This window comes from Rattus norvegicus, chromosome 20, assembly GCF_036323735.1.
Source record: "Rattus norvegicus strain BN/NHsdMcwi chromosome 20, GRCr8, whole genome shotgun sequence".
Lineage (NCBI taxonomy): Eukaryota > Metazoa > Chordata > Mammalia > Rodentia > Muridae > Rattus > Rattus norvegicus.
Genome location: NC_086038.1, coordinates 27,986,154 through 28,009,224, shown reverse-complemented (window position 1 = coordinate 28,009,224; position 23,071 = coordinate 27,986,154). Strand labels below are relative to the sequence as shown.

Below are 23,071 nucleotides of genomic sequence, written 5' to 3'. Positions count from 1 at the left end.
TACTCCATTAACCTCCTTTCCCAACTGGCCCTCTCCTATCCTGTGTCCTCCTTTTTCTTCCCTTCCTCCCTTCCTGTTTCCCTTCCTCCCTCCCCTCCCTCTCTCCCTCCCTCCCTTCCTCCCTCTCTCCCTTCCCTCCCTTCACAAGAGGGAGGGAAGGATATTCAGGAAGTCACAGCTGGCTTGCATTCCGATCACAGTGCCTATAGTCCATCTGGAAACCAGTACCCATGGATCTACTGCTCTTACGTTTCCACAGGCTTTCCATCAGTCTTGAGAAGTTGGTGTCCTTTTGATAGGTCAGCCTCTATGTGTTACTTGGCCTTTTCCCTTGCGGCTTTTAATATTCTGTCTTTGTTCTGTGTGTTTGGTGTTTTGATTGTTGTGTAGCAAGGGCATTCTTTTTTCTGGCCCAATCTATTGTTCTGAAGCTTCTTTTACTTTTATGGGCATGTCCTTCTTTAGGTTAAAATCTTTTTTTTTCTATGATCTTGTTAAAAATATTTTCTGAGGCTTTGAGCTGAGAATCTTCTTCTTTTATTCCTATTATTCTTAGGTTTGACCTTGTCATAGTACCCCTGATTTTGAGTTTTTTAGATTTAACATTTTCTTGGATCAATGTGTCTCTATCTCTTCTGCTGTATCGTCAACAGCTGAGATTCCCTCTTCCGTTCCTCTCCTGTGTTCTGTTGGTGACATGTTGTCCTGGCTGTTGTTGACTGTGTTTTTACACTGACTTTTGGGCATTTGGCTTTGGAGCGATTGTAGGCCTAGGTGCTGGGTTTGTCTTTGTTGGGATGGGTGTTTCGTCCTTGGTTTCTGTTTTCCCTCTGGTCCTCTGGCTGGAGTGCCCTGTGGTTAAGTAGAGGGTCTCTACCTGAGTTGGGAACTGGATTTCTGATGGCCTGGATGGCCTCTGGTAGAACAGGGTTTCCACCCAAGGGTCTCTAATCTGGCCGAGGGGCTTCTGGGTTTCAGAATGCTGGCCTTGCCTCTGGTTGGGTAGGAAGCTTCCTCGGGAATATCAGCTAGGATATGGTGACCAAACTCAAGTTCTTATGTCCTCAAGAGGCAACACACTTTGTTCACTGAGCTAGCCCAGCCAGATGAATACTCTGGTCTTGAAAAAGACACTTGGAGACAGTATTGAAGGGATCCATCTTTGTAAGCACGTGGGTCATACTGATGGAGGGTAACAGGAACATAGAATCTGACAGATCTAGGCTATGGCACAGTGAGGCTTTTTCTGGCCACAGGTGCTGATATGCATAGACCACCATTCTTGGCTCCCAGCAAACTTCCCGGTAGGTTTTTTATATTAATATTAGCCAAATACTTATGAGATGCTTGCTACTTTAGAACAAAAGAAAACGAAAAAGCTTACTGTTTTACTGTAACATAAAGAGATGCAGCACAGATAACTCTGATGTGGGGATCACAGGACGCAGGGGTGAGCAGCAGTCACTTCTTTGGTGTTGAGCATCCATTACCAATTTCCTGCTTGCTTTTGATTTATTGTTTTTCCTCTGTAGTGTTACCATATTTCAAGGAGAAGCAGCTAGAACAAAATCCTTCTTGTTTATGTTAGTCTCAACAAATTTCTCATGAGAAATCTTAAAGAAAATTACAGACCTATATGTGTGTCTGGACGTTTTTATGATAACAGCTTGGGATGGTGGCTGTAAGTTGGGGAGGCTGAGGAAGACAATAGCTTGTGCCAGAAGTCTGAGACTGGCCTGCGCAGCAGTGAAAACCTGCCTCTAAATGTAATTTTTAGTTGTGATTGTCAGTATCAGTGCAGACGTGGTCTGGAGAGTTAATCCCCACATCATATAAGCTTCATTCTATAGTGAGAGCCAGCTAAGGGTCTCTTAAGGTGCTGCACAGCAGAGAGTCTACCCCTCTAAGACCCCGTGGTTTCTGTTGCAATTACTCCTCCCTCTCACCACTGCCATTGAAATCTGCTGTTTAGAGTGTTCGTTGACCAGTGGTAGGTATGAGTAAGCTCAACTGTGTTCCAATAAAACTCTTCAGACAGAGGTGGCTGGCCTGCCAATCCATGCCCTGCAGCATCTAACAGAAATCATGCCCTGTACTGTTGTTCTACAGAAAATATTGCCAAGGACAATTTGTAAAAATCCTAGAGGCCTCTGGTTTTTACAGTGTTCCAGCAAATGTGGTCTGAAGTATTTTCAGGTGAAGTGTTCTGATGGTTTGGACGTCTTTTAAGATGTTCTGGGAGAAATGAGGCACAATTCTGCCTGCCTATCATCCCAACACCTGAGGTGTAGAGAAGAGGGTGAGAGGTCAGCATCACTGTTGACTACATGGCAAGACTCAGGCCAGCTTTGACCTCCTGGAACTGTATTTCATAAACATCAAAAGAGAGACAGAGGGAAGGGAGCTGGAAGGGAGAGAGTCAGAGACAGACTGACTGACTGGCAGACTGACTGACTGGGGGAAGAAGAGAGCAAACTAGATGGACCTAGATAAACTGAGTCTGACAAAATGTTACTGAAGGGAGTGCTCAGTGCCTGGGATTTCTTCCCACTTTGCTCTCTCCTGCTCACAGATGGTCATAACTGCATATCAAACTGCATAACGATGACCCAGTGAATGTAACCGTCCCTCCCTTCTCTCCTCACACCGAAGCATAAAGGAGAGTAAGAAACTGAATTCTAAGCTTTGTCTTCAACACAACCATGCTATGGGAGTGGTCCCATAGCACTTTGTATAGAGGGTGACAGCCAAACCTGGCGAAGGCCAGACAGACGTCCAGAGAGACCTCAAACGGTGACACCTGTGGTTGCAGATCTCCAGCAAAGCCAGGCAAGCAAGTTCTCCAGAGTTGGTGGCTGGCCTCAGACTCCCCAAAAGCAACATTCAGGACTTTAACAAGTCTTCCAGGAAAGATTGTTAGGAACTCATATGTCAGGCTTCAGAAAATTCATTTCTCAAGACCCCCTCTTCAGGAAGAAGTTTGGTCCTTGAAGCAATAAAAGCAGAAACTCTAGCTACAGAATCAGCAGCTAGCATGGAGCCCAGTCTCTAGAGAGTTAAGATGAAAACAAATGTGGGCTCATACCCTCAGATCAGAGTCTGAATCCCTGAGGCCTCCAAAGGGCAGTGAGGAGAACAAAGGACTAATACTGGATAAACTCGTGCTTTATGTAAGCCACCCATGGTCATCTAAGAAAGGCCAGCCAAAACTTCACACAATGAGTGTTGAGGTAAGCAGGAAGGCGGGTAGATAATTGACACCTGAACTAAACTGATTGGAAAAGGGACATAAAAAGCCTCCGTGCTCGGGGTTGGGGATTTAGCTCAGTGGTAGAGCAAGGTCCTGGGTTCGGTCCTCAGCTCAAAAAAAAAAAAAAAAAAAAAAAAGCCTCTGTGCTCATAACAGAGGGAAGACCTTTGTTTTAATATAATATGTACTTTCTACAAGCCGTCATTGTCAATATTGACTTAGCATTTATTTGATGAGGACTTGTTATTTCACAAGCACTGTCAGTGGTTGAACCAGTCAAAAATTCTTGTCCTGTAGGTCAGAGAATACAGCCATAAACTAAGTGAGTAATTTACTTAAAAGAATTGGGCCTACCAAAATCAGGGGAAAGTTACTTAACTTTGGGTAGGACTATATACCTGAAGGCCATCAGGAGAGGCAAATGCTGGATCAATGTTTGACAGGAGTGGCCAGAGTAGACCTTACTGAGCAGTAACAACATTTAAAGAGCTAAGGGGAAAGACAGAGCCAAGTCACAAAAACCAACGTTATAAACTGCAGTTTGTGATCCTCCTGCCTCTCTCTCCTGGGTGCTGGGACAGCAAGCATCCATCCCCATGCTTTAGTTCACTAAGTAAACTATTTAAACAAGAAAGCAGCAGTCAGAACACACATAAAATTTCAAACAATACTGCTTGCCCATCATGGTCAAGGCCCTGGGTTTAATCTTCCATATTGACAAAGAGAAAAACATTACAAACACAAAAGACTCTAAAATTGCATAGTGGAAAAGACTAAATATATGTTTTATATACCTATAAATAAATGTAAGGAGGCTAGACTTTCCTAATGAAGAATTCCCAGATTAGATCACAAAGAAAACAGCAACTCAGAAATGATAGTGAGATAACAGGCCAATAGAGCAGATGTGCACGAAGAAAATCAAGACTCAGGGTCACGCATTCAACGCTGGCTACTACACTACAACACAGAAAGCATTCGTGGGAACAGATGCAGACTCTGTGATGAGAACTCTGTAAAATGCTTCTCTAGTATACAGATAAAGATTCAAAAGGAGACATGGAATTCCAGGCTCCATCAGGTAGAGCAGTACTCACCTGTAATCCCAGAGGCAAGTAAATCCCTGTGAGTTTGAGGATAACCTGGTCTACCCAGTCAGTGCCAGGCCTGTGGAATTAGCATGGTCTCAAAGCAAAATGCTTTGTACTTCCTGAGCCCTTACTGTAGCCCAGGTACTGTTCTACGTGCCAGATACACACACACACACACATATTTCTCATGACAGCTAGCCAAATCAGATACTAAAATTTACCATAAACCCGGAACGTGAAACCATCATGGTTGTCAGGATGCGAGCAGACAGTTCTGGACAGAGCAAAGGTTCAGAAACAGATTGAAATTTCATATAAGTATTTGGAAAGGGAGGGAGGTGCCGTCTGAGGTGAGATGAAGATGGGTTATTCACTACATCCGTTAGCTGTGGTGTCGTGGAAGAGAGGTTAGCTGTGTTTCTTTCTTAAATGTGACCGAAATTAAGTCCTATGAATCAAAATTTTAAACTGAAAGAAAAAACAATCCACAAACTTTCTCTCCAGTAATTTAAATGATTTATTTATTTTTTTTAAATATTAGTGTCCTGGGTACTTTTCTATTGCTCGGAAAAGACACTATGACCAAGGCAACTTACAAAAGAAGGCATTTAATTAGGCCTTGCTTTCGGAACTCAGAGGGTTAGTCCATAATCATCATGGCAGGAAGCATGGTGGCATGCAGGCATACGTGGTGCCAGACCGATAACTAGAGGTTTATTTACTCTTATACAGAAGCAGCAGACACTGGGCCTGGCTTGGGCTTTTGAAACCTCAAAGCCCACCCCCAGTGACATACTTACCCCCACAAGGCCACACCTCCTGATCCTTCATAAATGGTTCCAACAACTAGGGACAAAAGATTCAAACACAAGAGTCTGCTGGGCTGTTCTCAATCCAGACACCACACTCAGCCTTCTGTCCCCCACGTCTTAGGAGGTGGGAGGTAACGAGATCCGTGCGTCCTGTGGCACAGCTGAGTTACCCTGTGCACTGTTCTGGAATCCTAAATGTCTCGGATGGGTTTTATTTAGTGCCTTCCAGCTTCCTCCTGTCACACGTTTGGGGACTGGGAGAGAGGTTCAAAGGAAAGACTTACTTAGAAATGTATTCAGTATTCTCCTTGAAGCCCAGCTTAATTCTGAGGACTTCAGTCTGGATTCCTGGCTGCAGCACTGCGCTATGAAGATGTGGCTAAAGTGTGCGGCTGTGGCTTCCTTCTAATGCTCTGGGCTCAAGCACTGAGGCTGCCTGTCCGAGATTTTAATAAGGAAAGCAAACAGCAAGATTCAGAGCCCACTCAATACTGGAAATGCTCAGTGCATCTCGTTCTCATAACTGATGGAAGATGCCAGTCTGAGGTCTAACAGCAAAAGTCAGTAAAGACAATTGCTTAGGTATGGTTCTCATGTTGTTTAGTGTGAGACTACCCATGTATATGGGAGGATGTGTTTGTTTGCAGTGTGCTTGTTGCTAGGCTGCTAGGAATACCTTTTATTGTTTCCATTTATTTGCATTTTCTTCTTTTCCATGAAGAGTCCATCATTCTTACTCAAACGCTAGCGTTATTTGGAGCACATGTGTCTAGAATCAGTTTGCCCTGACAGTTTGCCTGGCTTTTGTCTCTTAGGCACACCAGAGGCCGGCGTCCTGGCAGAGCGTGGGTGCTGCATATTGCAGTACGGTTGTGCCCTCTGATGGTGAGTTTTGGCAAATCCATTTCTATATCTTACCTTTTTTCCCTCCTTAGCTTAGTGTTTCCAGATTCTTTTAGTCAACACATACATATGTTTAAATAATATTTTTGCATTTATTTATTGGGGTGTGTGTGTGCATGTATGACATGGCATGCGTTTGGAAGTCAGAGGACAACCTGAGGGGAGTCAGTTCTGTCCTTCCACAATGTAAGTTCCGAGGATTGAACTGAGGTCACCTGTACCTGCTGGGCCACCTCTCCAGCCCAACTTACTGATTTACAAATCATGCTTCCTCTTGTGGTTTTCTTGGAGATCAGGGGAAGGGGCGATTAGAGGAGGGGTGTAGAACTGGGAAGACAAAGAATTCAGAGAGTTAACCATGAAAAACTAGCTTGTCCATCAAGTCTTCCCAGGTCCTGGATGTCCGTTCACATTTAGAAACAGGTGATAAGTTATTTCTCTGCCAGTGAAATGAGCCAGTTCAGTCAGTTTAGATTAAATTAAATGTAGGATTATTGGGAAGCTGCTCTTGGATAGGTTCAGTGGCCCCCAGGACTGAAGCCAGGGAAGTTGCATGGGAAGGGAGAGAGAAGACAGGGAAGAGAAAGAAAGAAATCACGAATGCAGAGAGAAGCAGGAGAGAAGGGGAAGAAGAAAGAGAGGGGAGACCAAAATGTCTGGATTATATAGGGAAGAGCTTCTGAGGGAAGGGCAGAGGCTTTTGTAAATGTTCACAGTGTCACAGACTAGCAACAGGATTGAAACTTGGCTTATTTTTTTTCCTTATTTATTTTTTTTCTTATTCACTTTACATCCCACTCACTGCCTTCCTCCTGGTTACTCCTCCCACAATCCTTCCCCTGTCCCCTTCTCCTCTGGGCAAGTGGGAGCTCCCCCTGGGTATCTCTCCTACCCTGGCATTTCAAGTAGCTGCAAGGCTGGGTGCTTCCTCTCACTTTGAGGCCAGACAAGGCAGCCCAGCTAGAACAACATATCCCACAGACAGGCCAGAGCTTTTGGGATAGCCCCTGCTCCAGCTGTTCAGGACCCACATGAAGACCAAGCTGCACATGTGCTACATAGGTACAGGAAGGCCTAGGTCCAGCCTTTGTCTGTTCTTTCTTTGGTTGGTGGTTCAGACTCTGAGAGCCCCAAGGGTCCTGGTTAGTTGACTCTGTTAGTCTTCCTGCAGAGTTCCTATCCCATTCGGGTCCCACAATCTTTTTTCCTATTCTGTCTGCAAGCAAACCAGAATATCATCAATAGTGTTAGTGATTGATGCTTCTCCATAGGATGGGTCTCAGGTTGGGCCAGTTATTGGTTGGCCATTCCCTCAGTCTCTGCTCCCACCCCCATGCCTGTATTACTTGTAGACAGGGTAAATTTGGAGTTGAAAATTTTGTGGGTGGGTTGGTGTCTCTATCACTGCACTGGAGTTCCTTTCTGGATACAGGTGGGCGGTGGCCTCTTCAGGTTCCATATCCCCAATGTAGTAAGTCATAGCTAAGGTCACCCTCATTGATTCTTGGGCACCTCCTTTGTCCTAGGCCACATCTCATCCTTGTCCTGGAGATGCCCCCCACCTCCTCCCCTATGGTCATGTTTCCTAACTTTTGCTACCATTTCTTCCATAAATTTTCAATTCAGAGTTTGGCTTAGGGGTTAACATTTTTGTGTAAACCTCGGTTTGATCTTGTTCTAATTTCAACTCTATACACATTAATTCACAGACGGCATGCATTAAAAGAGCATCTTGCAAATTCACAAAAACACCAAAACTGAAGAAGCCCAAAATGGATCATGCAAGCCCCAGAGTCCTCTGTATCTGTCAGTTTAAGTTTACACTGTAGCAGGAATCCTTCCCCAGTGCTGTTGGGTAATCTGGACGCATAACCATGTGCTCATGTTTGCTGATTCTTCAGCTTTTGGAGGAAACCTTGCTGGGGACCAGCCCAGCTTCTAGGTAGATGGAGGCCAACAGTTGTGGGTGACATCAGTGATTGTGGGGGGCAAAAGTTGCTTACTAATTTTAATTTTTTTTCTTTCTTTGCTATTCTAAGACCAAAAGCCACTGACTTCTGGTAATTAACTCCTGTAGTTAGCAGCAGGGGATTTAAAAAAAAAGGCTTAATAGCTAGGGCCTTTTTCTCTATGACTCAGGGACCCCACCTAGGGACCCCTCTCTGGCCATGTGAGAGGCTTGGAGTTCATTAACACTTTGAAAGAGAAAAGGAAAAGAAGAAAAGTCATTTGCGCAGAGAACATGTACACCAGATATAGTGGAAATGGCTATACCAAAACTTTATTATTGCTTTTAGCTTTTTATAGTCTTTAGACAAATTTTGTATGTAAAAAAGAATTTCCTCATAAATAAAATGTTACACAATAGGGGAGCTACAGAAGGATGTTGATAGTAAGTTCAAAGCAGTGTTTCATTCTGTAAGCTCCTTATAAGTTCAAAACAACATGGCCTTGCTTTATCATGGTGCACACCTGTGGCTTCATCCTTGGACTTGACCTAGAATGAGTGTTTTCCTCGATCACAAATTTGTTTCAAGCCTAATTTCTTATCCTAGTGAAATTAGTCCATGACACATGGAGGTTTACAGAGCTCTATTTGCAGCTTTATTCTATAGGGGGATTGGGATTACTTGTCTCAATTTAAGAGTTATATCATTATCAGAAATTGTGAAATCAATTCGTCTATACAGCATTACTATATGAGAGTACATCTCCATGTTGATTTGCAGGAAGTTTGCCCAATAGGGTGGGCTGTTGCTCAGGAATCATTAGACTATGCAATAGTGACAGGAAAGACAGATCAGCAACAAGAAGTAATCCTGGGATAAAGTCTTTAAGGACCCTGCATCTCAGAGCTTACCTATCGAAGGACATGCAAAATAGTGGGCCATCACCAGAAAATTCATTTGCGTGCCTTAGCCTTTCCTAGTTGGCTTTTGACAAAACCCTTCTGTGGTTACTCAATTATAGAACAGAGGCAACTGAGAGGGAAATTAGGCTGAAGCAAAACAAGGAAAATACGACCTGGCATCCTTGTTCCTGTGTCCTGAAGACAAACGGCTTCCAGAGAAACACTGATAAATATGTAAGCTAAGAAGCAGAACTTGGCTGTGTTGCAGCTGGGGAACATGTGTGTGTCAAGGCCTAGTTCCAGTGTACACCAGGTAGCAAAACTTGCCACCTAGCCAAGAGCCAGAAGTCTGAAATACCTCCTACTCCCTTCTCTCCGAGAGTCCCTCTAAAGCAGGAGTATTTCTGTTCCTCCAACATGGTCTTGATGTCATACACAACCAAATCTGCACATATCTCACTCCTGAGTCCCATTCCTTTCCTCTACTAGTCAACATTAGCCCTTTCCAATTTAGAGATGTTCTCTTCATGTAAGAAATAATCCACAGTACTGAGTCTCTTAGCTTGTGCCAACTAAGAGTATTTCATTCAAAAATGTCTAGCCTTTAGATTTTATGAAGTTATTATATGGTTAGTGTTTCTTTAACAGTATATGTTTAGAAAATATATTTTTAAGATCAACCAAATCAGGGTTAAATAGAGGAAGCTTGGGTGCCATTGGTTGGTGGGATATTCATGGTGATTGATATGAGCTAATGAATCCATTATAGGCATCTGTATTATTTTACCAATCATTGAGTCTAAGTGTTCCTATATATCAATCCATATGAAGACCTCTAGTAATTTAATAATGATACAGTTGTTTAAGGGTATGACTGAATGTTATCTGAATTAATGGGTGCTAATAGGCTGTCCCCATATTCCACAAGAGGTTAAAAACAATATTTGTACCAAAAAAAAGAAGGAAGGAAGGAAGGAAGAAAGAAAGAAAGAAAGGAAGGAAGGAAGGAAGGAAGGAAGGAAGAAAGAAAGAAAGAAAGAAAGAAAGAAAGAAAGAAAGAAAGAAAGAAAGGAGCTAGGGGCTGGAGAGACGGCTCAGCAGTTGAGAGCATGTACTCCTCTTGCAGAGGACCTGAGTTTGCTTCCTGACATCCACATCAGGTGGCTCACAACTACCTGTAACTCCAGCTCCAGGAGATCAGACCCTTTCTTCTGGTTTCCTCAGACACAACACTCACTTACTCACATCTCATATTTGTGTGTGCATTCTCTCTCTCTCTCTCTCTCTCTCTCTCTCTCTCTCTCTCTCTCTCTCTCTCTCTCTGTGTGTATGTATATATATATACATATATATATATCATGTTCTCTTTCTCACACACACACTTTTAAAATAATTTTATTTTTAAAAATAAAAGAATGCAAATTTGTACGTGTGTATATATTTTGGTTGGGATTCAGCCCCAGGGTTTGGGCATGTTAAAAAAGTATATTACTACTGACTGGTGCTCCCCAAATTTTTACTAAGTTTTGCTCTTTAAAAAAAAAAAAACCCTTCCTGGAGTTGGCAAGATGGCTCAGGTCAAAGCTCTTGCCTCAAGTCTGATGACCTGAGTTTGAGTCCTAGGACCTGCGTGATAGAAGGAGAGAGCCAAACCCCATGGTTTGCTTCTAAACTCCACACATAAGGCACGGCATGTACCCATCTACATCCACAGGCACTTACAGACACAGAATAAATAAATGCTTTTTAAAACCCATAGTTTATATTAGTTATTAAGAAATAGAAGCACAACATCATTTGGTTTACTACAACTCCGTATTCTTGCTGCCTTCCTTGTACGTCTTTTTATTTCATGCTCCTGCCCTGTGTGCATGTGCGTGTGATGGTGGACATTGAACCCAGAGCTTTATAAGTGCTAAGCAAACACCCTTCCGCTGAGCCACACCCTCAGCCTCTTACTTTGCATGCAAAATTAATATTGCCTTAGGTCAGTATAGTGTATTAGAAACTTTGCCTGACATACAGTGAAGAAGGTTAAGTCACCGTTAACAAACATTCTCAAAAAAAAAAAACCAAAACAAAAAAACATTCTCGCCACCACTCATTCTACTTTGTCTTTATTGCTGGGTCATATTCAGTATCTCAAGGTGAATTGGCCCTCAGTTTTAAAATATACACCCTAAAATGATACGTTGTGTAACATTACAAATTTAAAGATGCCGCCTCTCAATAATTTCATGAACAGTATCATTTGAAAGACCTTCTAGTTGTGACTATATTATAAAAACTAGATTAGCTTTTTTAAAGATTTATTGTGTAAGCACACTGTTGCTATCTTCAGACACTCCAGAAGAGGGTATCAGATCTCATTACAGATGGTTGTGAGCCACCATGTGGTTGCTGGGAATTGAACTCAGGACCTCTAGAAGAGCAGTCAGTGCTCTTAACCACTGAGCCACCTCTCCAGACCACATAGATTATCTTAAACATTTAATTTTTCTAAGAAAAGCAATCTAACACATTCTCCACTTTTCTTGTGTTGGGTCAGATATACTTTTGATGACTGAGTGAAGCCCTAGACTGCTTCCATAGTAGCAGTCCCCAACTGGAGAGCCATCCTGTAGTCTTTGAGCCTGGGTGCAAATGCATGTACACCCAACCCTCACCCCATCTTCTCTCAACAGTATGGTTAACGTTACAAGTACAAGCTACACGTGTGGCCTGGCTCTGCTGTGTGAACATGTAAACCTCAGGAAGTCGTCCTTCACAGCCTGCTTTCTCACCGTGAAGTGATGACTGAAAGAGAGGCATGCGCTTGCCTTGCAGAAAGAGCCCTGCTGACCTGAGGGGAGCTTGCAATGACAGCAAAGCCCTACACCCAGGAAGCTGGTCTTCAGCTTCTCATCTCAGTTTTTCTGGCCCCAGACCCCCAGCTATAAATGACTAATAGCGAAACATTTGTAGCAGATGGTTTGGACCTGCTTAAGGCCTTCAGGGGTCCCTCCATGTTAATGAAGGCCAAGGATGAAAGCAGTTCTAACATGGAGCCTGGCAGGCTTTAGAGAGAAAAAGAAGGTGATATTAAAAATTGTGAGGTCAGCTGATTTGTATAGGCCAAGACCCCATCTTCCTCTCTAACTGGAGAGTGGAAGGCCAACTAGAAAAGAGGGAGAAAAATAATCTGTGTCACTGCCTTCCGTTTCTTTGTCCAGAGATGCAGTCCGCTCACTTGGCACTGTGTCATAAGAATTGTGGTAGAAATTATATGATCTCTGTAATCAGTAGAAGTTATGGCTGCCTCATAAAAATCATTTGGGGGCAATTTTCATAGTGAAAATCCTGTATAGTGCTATACACACGTCTGTTTGGCCGCCCTGGGCAAGGGTAATTATAGCTAAGAATTTGTAGTTCTTAGGCTCGGATCTGTGAGTGGGGTGCAGATCTAGGTGTATGCCTAGTTCCCCTCACTTTGGTTTCTGCCCTAACATGTTCATTTTTATCTTAATATGTGTGCGTGTTCAATTCCATACATTAGTACTGTGTTGACATCATCTCTCTCCCTTTTTCCTCTCCAACTCCTCCTATGTCCCCATAACTTCCTATCAAATTCAAGTCTTCTTTGTCTTTAATTATGATTGTTTCACACACGCACACACACACTCACACACACTCACACATGCACACACACTCACACACATATACACACACATGCACTCACACATGCACACACTCACACACATGCACACACACACACTCACACATGCACACACACATACACACATACCACACGCACCCACACACACACATGCACACATACACGCACTCACACATGCACACACTCACACACATGCACACACATTCACACATGCACACATACATACACACACACCACACGTACCCACACACACACACGTACTCACACATGCACACATACGCACTCACACACGCACGTGTACGCACACACACACACACACACACACACACACACACGCATTCACACACACCACTGAGTCCATTTGGTGTAGCTGGCATGTACGTGTGTTGAGGATTGACCATCTGGGGTTGGATAACCCATTAGGGCCTCAACCCCAGAGAACGTTGATTCTCTTTCTCTGTAGTCGTTAGTTACCTGTGGCTCTTCATCTAGAGCTGGGGCCCCGAAGTCTCCGTTCTCCGTGTTGGCATGTCAACTGCTATTCTAATTATATAGGACTTGGTTAGGCAGCCATGTTGTTGAGACTGTGGCTGCAGCTTCCCTGTCATGTCTAGAAAACATTATCTAGCATCAGCCAGTGGGGGGAAGAGATATTTACCTTCTTACAACTGAGTCATAAGAGTTCTGTGTTACAGTTCTCTAAGAGAACATTAGGAGAGAATGGATGCATATACATTAAAAGGGGTATTTATTGTAGTGGCTTACAGACTGTAGTCCAGCTTGTCTAACCATGACTGTCTCCCAGTGGAAAATAATCAGTAGCTGTTCAGTCCATGAGACTGGATGTCTCAGCTGGTCTTCAGTCTATATCGGAGTCCTGAAGAAGTAGGTCCTAACACCAGTGAAGGCATGCCTCCACAACAGAGTAGATGAACTTGCCAGCAAGAATGACAGCAAGCAGGCAAAAAGCAAAAGCTTCCTTGTCCCACGTTCTTTTATATGGGCTGCCACCCAAAAGTGTGGCCCAGATTTCAGGTGGGACTTCTGACCTCAAGGGATCAAGTCAAGAGCATTTCCCACAGGCATGCCTAGATGCTTGGGATTTAGTGGACTCCAGATGTAGTCAAATCAACAACCAAGATTAGCTTTTTTTCTGTTTCTTGATTTTTGGAGACAGGTCTTGTTATATAGCTTAGGCTGACCTACCTCAGTGATCCCCCTGCCTCAGCCACCTAAGTCCTAGGAGCATAGCCATCACAGCCACCATATGTCACTTATAAAAATGGTTTAAAGGGGAAAGATGATTTGAATTGAATGGCACTGTTAGTAACCACTCATGCACAGCTAAAGTTCCTTATTACCATATCTAGTACACGTGTCACATACAGAGTGCACATATCACATCAAATACACATGTCACATATAAAGTGCATACGTCATATGTAGAGTGATATATATATATATATCACATAGCAAGTACATGTCATGTATTAAGTGCATATGTCACATATCAAATACATAGGTCACATACAGAGTACACATGTCACATATCAATATACATGTCATATACAAAGAGTATATATCACATATCAAGTACACATGTCACATACAGAGTGCATCTATCACATATCGAGTACACATGCCACATATTGAGTGTATATATCATGTATCAAGTACACATTACATATAGAGAACATATATCACATATCAAGTACATGTCTCATATATTGAGTATACATACAATATATTGAGTATATATATCGCTTATCAACTACAAATATTGTACACCAAGGACACACATAAGTACACATCTTTCACCTTCCCTTTAAAAAGACCACAAAAAGAGGAAGTAAGGAAGCTATTTAGCATGAAGGTGACAGATTACAGAGCCTTACTTCCTACAACACCTTATATTTTCCTATTTAAAAGACATGTCCAACAGCTTGGACATTTTTTGTAAGCAGGAGTTTCAGTTTGAATCCTTACCAAAATATAAGGTTAGACTTGTTCTGCCACAGACGCCCTCTCTTGAAGGATGTGGTAAGCCTCGCTGTTCACGTTGTACTGAAGAATGGCCACCCCACATCGAAAAGGATGCAAACCTCACATGCCAACAGGGTGTGTGTGGGCTTAGTTTGGGGGGAAGCGAGCTTGTGTCAGGTTTCAGGGGACGGCATCCTTTTCAGTATTTTAGGGAATTAGAAACTCATTTCTCTCCCAATGCAGCTTGGTGAACCCGCCCTTGCTCTGAGCAGTTAGATCCTGGTGTTTCTGTTGATATGCATGCTGATGCAAAAAAACCAACCAAAGAAAAAAACCTCTGAGGTGTGGGTTCTGGAGGAAACTGGAAGGTCTCTCACTGTGACTGGCTACCATCTTTGAAGAAACATTCCATTTCTTTGCTAAAACACCGTGTAGGGAGGGAAAAGACGCTTTTTGACTGTAAGGAAGATCCCGGGACTCTACACAGATGGTGCATTCTCCATACTTAGCAACATGGATAACTAGGTTGTCAGGGAGAAGGCAGCTCTGCCCCACCGGTGTGACAGCCTTACTCTTCCATTCACGATGGCTCTGAAGAGGCCTCTCACAGGCCAAAATGAAGTCCGGCCTTCTGCACAGGTGTCCAGGTCTTGAGAACGAGGGTTTTGAGGTTTTATAAATCCACAGAGTAGATCAAAATATAAAAGTTCTTTTCTTAGACTTTGGGTGGAATTTTGTGTTCATGAGAGAAGAGGTGCGTGCGGGATTACTCCTTCCTGGCCGAAGTCACCTGGGAGAGTGTGGGGCTCCATGAATGAATATGGTCTTCTCATTTGACCTCAAGACTGTTGTTACTGGTTTGGCAGGAAGATGATGCACCCTGGGGCTGAGCTGTCTCCCAACTAGACAGCTAGACAAGGCCAAGCAAGTGGATTCCCTCAGCGGAGGAAGTGCCTCGGTAGAGGATCATTTGTGGAATAGTCTGTCTGCAGGTGTTGGGAAATCCCTCAGAGCGATGAGGATTACCCACACACAGAAAACCCCAGGTTGAGATGTGGGTTTGTAATCTCCCCATTTGTGACCTGGCATTGGAACAGTGGTAAGACTCTACCCCTGGGAGTAACAGTCCTCAGGTTCCCCATGCAAGCCTGTCACCATAATCTAAAGAGCAAGGCACACGACCTCCGGTGCCAAGAAGGATATGCAAGTTACCGAGTTCCAAAGCCAGGCCCTTGGCTCATGTCCGTGTCTGTCTGTTTGGGGTTTTGTATTGTCTTCGGCTTTGACACAGGGTCCCATGGCATAGCCCAGACTGGCCTTGAACTCCCGGTCGTCCAGTCTCAATCCCCCAATACAGGGATTACTGCTGTGGGTCATCATTCACTCCTGGATATTTGTTTTCTTTACTCCAGTCAAACAATAGCAGCCTTGAAGTGATCCTTCACATATAATTAAATTTTATTAAATTAAATATTTAGAATTACTTTTTAAATTTTGTATGATTTCTTTGTTTGTTAGTTTGTTTGGTTTTGGGTGTTTTGTTTGTTTGTTTGTTTGTTTGTTTGTTTTGAGACAGGGTTTCCCTGTGTAGACCTGACTGTCCTGGAACTCACTCTGTAGACCAGACTAGCCTTGCCTTGAACTCTCAGAGATCCACCTGCCTCTGTGTGGCAAGTGCTGGGATTAAAGGCGTACACTACCACTGCCCAGGTGATGTATTTCTTCTTTAAATAAACAGGAAATATTCATGACATTGGCTTTAAATGAGAAAAGAATTCAGCTTCCTTGAGCATTTACTTTTGAAATATGAAGGAAATTAATTGTCAGTGCAGTAAAATAAATTATACATAAAAGTTTTATATGCAAACTGCTTAGATTTAAAGAAGTCTACAATTTATCAGGGTCATCATTTTGGTCAACAAACCAAAAATGTTAAGAAATGCCAACTGAAGACATATAATGTAATGTCTTGAAAAACAGAGTCGGGGATGGGGAGAGTGTGGGGTTTTGTTTGTTTGGTTTGAGTTTTTTCCCTTTCGCACCAAACAGTAGTCCGAGTACGCCACAGTGATCTGTCCCCTTGGTTATGTCCAAGGTTTTCGTGACCCTGAGCAGAGCCAAGTGCTCCCCTTTCTCCTGCCGAGATGGACCGTCTTGACACAGCGACTTAGGGCAGAAGGGCTATCACAGTCCTAGTCAACACTGGCCTCCTCTGAGGGAGCACCCACAGCCCAGAGCAGAGAGACGTGAACGCATGCGTGCTTCAGTACCTACCTCACTCTCTGCTCTCACACACCCCGGGGCCCAAAGCTTGGGACCGGCTCCACCACAAACACGTCAGGTCTTCCCTCAGGCCAACCTGATCCAGACAAGCCGTCTCTGAGACTTGTTTCCCAGATGACTCTAGGTTATGTCAAGTTGGCCATTAGACCTAACCATAACAGTTCCTAAAACACTGTGTGCTGGTTTCCGTGTGAGCATAAACCTTCACTATTTGGGGCAGGTATCAAGAAGCATGGTCAGCAAGAAAGAGTGTGTTCTTTCTGTGATCCACCATGACCTGCCATCTCCATACCCGTGGCAAATCAGTCTGAACTGATGCCCTTCTCTCCTCCTGGTCTTGAGTGGAAGAAGTCTGTTTTGCTCATGTGATATTCAAAGGTATAATTGGGAATTTTCTTAGGCATTTGTGATATAATTTTAGACTCCCAATTCTAGGAAAAGCAAAAGAAACTCCTAAGCCAGAAATGCCTCCCATACGTTTTCATTGAGTCTTTTCAGCAGCCCCAGCAGCGTGAGCAGAGCTGAATGATGGGTGAGGATCACAGGGTCACTCGTGTTTAAATGCCTGGCCACAGAGCCACAGTGCTGCCTTCTGGGAGAGCTAAACACTACCAAGTCCGAGACCCCAGGACCCATAATTTTGCTACTGTTCCACTGTCTGTATTTGAGTGTGTGTTTAGCTTTTTAATCACTCAGAAATTAAAATGGGCTGAGGATCAAAGTATAATTAAAAGTACTTCCCAACAGTACCATCAAATGCATTATTTTAAAAGAGAAATATACAGAATTAAGATGAGGTTTTATTTTCTTTTTGCTTCTTTGTTTTTGTCACCGTCTCACTGTGCATCTGTGTAGCTCAGGCTACCCTGGAACTCATGGAGGTCCACCCGCCTCTGCCTCCTGAGTGCTGGGATTAAAGGTATTTGCCACCCGACCTGGCAGGATTTCATTTTTATAAAACCAAAATAAAATACTGAATCCCTTACTTAATCTCCATGGAGTACAAGGAGAGAGGATAGCTATAGTGCCATCCTCGACATAGAACAGATGGCCCCCATAGACTCATGTATGGAACTGCTTGGTCACCAGGGAGTGGAAGTGTCCGAAAGGTATGCGTGCTACTAGGGGTAGACTTTGAGGTTTCCAAAGCCCGTGCCAGGCCCAGCACTAGAACCGTAGTTAAGACAATGGCCTTTATGTAATACAAAGGTTCTCTGACACTTAATTATGAATGAATTATTTTCATAAACTGACTTTAAGAGAACTATAATTAGGAAGGTAGAGGTCACATTGCTGTTTTATCAAACACTAAAGGATGCTTTTTCACATTTGTAATTTAAACCTCACAATGCCTTAATGACAGGATTTTATATAATTTCAGAGGAAGTCAGTTGTCTAATTTATTTGGCGTACACAATGAAATATTTAGCCGATGTGATTAAAATCAACTATGTTGCTTATAAGAAAGACCCAAACAACTGTAATCATCAAATTATTGATGTGAATATTATGATTGGATTTTCACATGTTAACCTGGAAGGCTGGGACAATGCCTCAGCAGGTAAAGGAAACTGTTGTTACCAAACCTGATAACCGGAGTCCAGTCCCCAGACACACATAGTAACCTGATAACCAGAGTCCAGTCCCCAGACACACATGGTAGACCTGATAACCAGAGTCCAGTCCCCAGACACACATAGTAACCCTGATAACCAGAGTCCAGTCCCCAGACACACATAGTAACCCTGATAACCAGAGTCCAGTCCCCAGACACACATAGTAACCCTGATACAGAGTCCAGTCCCCAGACACACATAGTAACCTGATAACCAGAGTCCAGTCCCCAGACACACATAGTAACCTGATAACCAGAGTCCTGTACCCAGACACACATAGTAACCCTGATAACCGGAGTCCAGTCCCCAGACACACATAGTAACCCTGATAACCAGAGTCCAGTCCCCAGACACACATAGTAACCTGATACAGAGTCCAGTCCCCAGACACACATAGTAACCTGATACAGAGTCCAGTCCCCAGACACACATAGTAACCCTGATAACCAGAGTCCAGTCCCCAGACACACATGGTAGACCTGATAACCAGAGTCCAGTCTCCAGACACACATGGTAGACCTGATAACCGGAGTCCAGTCCCCAGACACACATAGTAACCCTGATAACCAGAGTCCAGTCCCCAGACACACATAGTAACCCTGATAACCAGAGTCCAGTCCCCAGACACACATAGTAACCCTGATAACCAGAGTCCAGTCCCCAGACACACATAGTAACTCTGATAACCGGAGTCCAGTCCCCAGACACACATAGTAACCTGATAACCAGAGTCCTGTACCCAGACACACATAGTAACCCTGATAACCGGAGTCCAGTCCCCAGACATTCATAGTAACCTGATAACCAGAGTCCAGTCCCCAGACACACATAGTAACCTGATAACCAGAGTCCAGTCCCCAGACACACATAGTAACCTGATAACCAGAGTCCAGTCCCCAGACACACATAGTAAACCTGATAACCAGAGTCCAGTCCTCAGACACACATAGTAACCCTGATAACCAGAGTCCAGTCCCCAGACACACATAGTAACCCTGATAACCAGAGTCCAGTCCCCAGACACACATAGTAACCCTGATAACCAGAGTCCAGTCCCCAGACACACATGGTAACCCTGATAACCAGAGTCCAGTCCCCAGACACACATGGTAACCCTGATAACCAGAGTCCAGTCCCCAGACACACATAGTAACCCTGATAACCAGAGTCCAGTCCCCAGACACACATAGTAACCTGATACAGAGTCCAGTCCCCAGACACAGAACTGACTTCTGAAAGTTGTCCTTGAACCTCCACACACATGCATGATGGTATGTACATATAAAGAAAGAAATGTAATCAAATAATCAAATATTACTGTGGAAAGATAAATCTCTCGCTCCCTCCCCCCCGTGTGTGTGTGTGTGTGTGTATGTATGTATGTATGTATGTATGTATGTATGTATGTGTGTGCGCTAAAGATCAAGTCCAAAGCTTCTACATGCCAGTCAAGTATTCCATCACTGCACTATCCCCCAACCCTAGCAGTGTTTTGGTGGGGATTACATTTATTTATTAATAGGGCCATTCATACAATGGCACACATGTGGCGGTCAGAGGACACTCGACGGGAATGGGACACTCTACCATATAGGTTGTGAGCAGATGCCTTTATCTCCTAGGCCATCTTGCCAACTCTACTCTCGCTATTTTGAAACAGGATATTACTCTTAGCTCAGGCTGACCACCAACTTGCTAGGTTGTCTAGGCTGGCCTTGAATTGGCAGTCCTTCTGCATCCACCTCTGAAGTGATAGGATTGCAAGTATGTTCTGCCATGCCTAGCCTAGGAGGATATTTTCTGTAACTATTTCCATACGTTGGTGTGGTCCAGTGTGACTTACTTGTTCCAACCAGACCTCTTGGAGAGGCTGCTTCCTTGATGCAGTACTGTCAGTGGTGAGACCTTTGGGAGGTGCTTGGGTCTTGGGATCACCACCCTTATGGTGATGGCTTAAGGGTTTTCAGAAAGGTTTGGGCTATGTGTCAACAAACTGACCGAGATGTCTCAAGAGTGGAAAATGTGTTATACGAGTTGGGCTTTTCCTGAAGAACTTGTTTGCTTCCCCAAGAGCAAATGGTTACAAAGCTGGCATGTCCCTTCTTCTCTCTTCATATATATACACGTGCTGTTTCACACCTGTTCTTGCCATGTGATGTCATCCACTGTGGGATGAAGCCATGTGATAACATCCACTGTGGGATGAAGCCATGTGATAACATCCACTGTGGGATGAAGCCATGTGATAACATCCACTGTGGGATGAAGCCATGTGATCTCATCCACTGTGGGATGAAGCCATGTGATGACATCCACTGTGGGATGAAGCCATGTGATGTCATCCACTGTGGGATGAAGCCATGTGATGTCATCCACTGTGGAAGGAAGCCATGTGATATCCTCAGCAAATGTTTCCAGTCTGAGAGCTAAATTAATCTTTTCTTTATAATTTAATGTCAAGTATTTTGTCATAGTGACACAAAATGATTTAAGACATGGTTATTTTTCAAATGAAAATGAGACAGATTTAGTCACATTAGTAGAATGAACTAACTTTCGTTTTGGTGATGACAAAAAGCCTTTTTAAAAATATAGTATACAGAAACATTCTTGGAGGGTCTACAGTTAGCACATGTAGGTAAAATGTGTTTTTACATCTATATATTATGAGTACTTTAAATAAAGACATATTCTATATACGTGATTGTTCTGAGGGTATTTTGAGGCAAGTATATTTTTGTTGGAGATTAGTTCTAATGCTTTGATTCAATCAGGAATCTGTATGTCCAAATGCTAATGGTCCATATTCCCAGTTGGTTTTTGATCAATCAATAACGATGCCAATGGGCAATGGCTGGGCATGGGGCAGGTCCCTCAGAGTCATCTGGGCTAGGCTGCAGCGAGGAACAGAGGAGAATCACCATGACTTTGGGTAGAAGGAGATGGGACGCAGGAGCTACAGGAGAGAAAGCCAACCAGCGATGTGAGACTTTGGTAAAGTCTCCACCAGCCTTTTCCCCAATCGCACCTGGGGTAGCAGGGGAAGGTTTAGGAGTGCACAGTCTTTGAGGTAGCCAAGGCATTTTAAAAAGAAGCTAATGTGTGTGTGTCTTTCATTCACAGACCCAAAGATAGCTCCAGGGTGGGTGCACACATGAAATCCCCAGGAGCCAGCAGTGTAGCAAAACTCAACACTATACATTACACCTACGTGTGCTAACTGTAGACCCCCCAAGACCGTTTCTGTATACTACATAAGAGGCTTTTTGTCATCACCACAATAAAAGTTCATTCATTCTACTAATGTGATCATTTTATGCTTAGCCTAACATACAGTTTAACTAAAAACCATGCCCACGGGGGTAGTACTGTTAAAATATTTGTTTCTAGATGTAAAACTAATAAAAGTATCCGAGACACCACTGGGAAGAAGAAACTGTATTGGAGGACATAGGACATAGAATAAATGCAGATTGGGCACATTAGCGCTTGTAAAGATAATGTGGCTAAAATGTTTCCTCTCTCCCAGGGAATCTGTAAACTGGGTTTAACACTAGTCAAAACCCTGCAGACACTGATGAAGCTGCTCAGAATTCATGAGTGAGGAAATGCACAGACAGCCCAGGCAGAGCTCAGGGATAGGAAAGCGAGGCGTACCTGAAGGCCATGCTAGCTGCTGTCATCAAAACAGGTGACATGTTGGCGTGGGAAAGATTACTGCCTCAGGTCAGAGGAACCTTGTGCCAATAGAAGGCTGGCATGTGATAGAATTAGTTTTAGAAATCAGAGGCAGGAGAGAAGGCTGTTTAATAAATGGTACTTTCTATTACCAGGGAAGCAAGTTCCAGGTGCTTAAGGAGTAAGTTATAAAACACATACCTCCATAAGGAAAAATACCAGATGCTTAAAACATTGCACTGAGCTGGTATCCTTCTCAGCCTTTTGTATTTACAGTGAGAGAAATGTGTTGGGTTGTTTTCCGTAGATAAATAATGCTGTGTTCATACAATGAATTTCTGTTATAACTGTATAAGTAAATAATCAGAAGTAGGATTCCACCCTAATAAACCTCCAAACAGTGATGAACATTCAAGCAAGTTGTAGAAGTTTGCATATAGCAAGACCATTTCTATACCTATATCTGTATCTATATCGTCTATATCTATATGACACAGACACACACGCGCGCGCGCACACACAGTCTGAATGCACAAAATACCTGCATTTAGCTCTGGCATATTACTGAGGAGGGCCTTGAGTAAAGGGTCCTTTATTCTCATGTTTCCGTGAGGTGGAGATTCAGAGTTTAGCTAAGCACGTTGGAGACCAGCGAGATTGTAGTCCTGTGTCATCTAGGGCTGCTGTCACTGAAGACGACTTGGGCTAGAGAAGCCAATTCTAAGGCTGCTCAGTGGGTTGTCAGTGGGAGACACTGCTTCCTCATATCGGCTTCCCCATGTGGTTACAGACTTGTCCTGACTTGATATGAGTGGGGCTACATATTGTGTGAGCACCTACAGATGAGAGAGCTGTCATGGTGAGACTTCTATCATAATAGATATTTAGAGAGAATACTGCATATGATACACAGACATGTATGTGTGCCTATGTTCCTGCCTGTATTCAT

At 43.5% G+C, this 23,071-nt stretch overlaps 1 protein-coding gene across 3 annotated transcripts in view; it reads left to right on the top strand.

Annotated features, from left to right (window-relative positions):
- Positions 1-23,071, top strand: part of Mcu (mitochondrial calcium uniporter) — a 162,584-nt gene that overhangs the window by 113,879 nt on the left and 25,634 nt on the right. For all 3 annotated transcript variants that reach the window (XM_039098623.2, XM_039098624.2, NM_001106398.1), the window contains one exon: positions 5,969-6,038. In XM_039098623.2, coding sequence (XP_038954551.1) covers positions 5,969-6,038 — 70 coding nt within the window. The remainder of the gene's footprint in view (positions 1-5,968; positions 6,039-23,071) is intronic.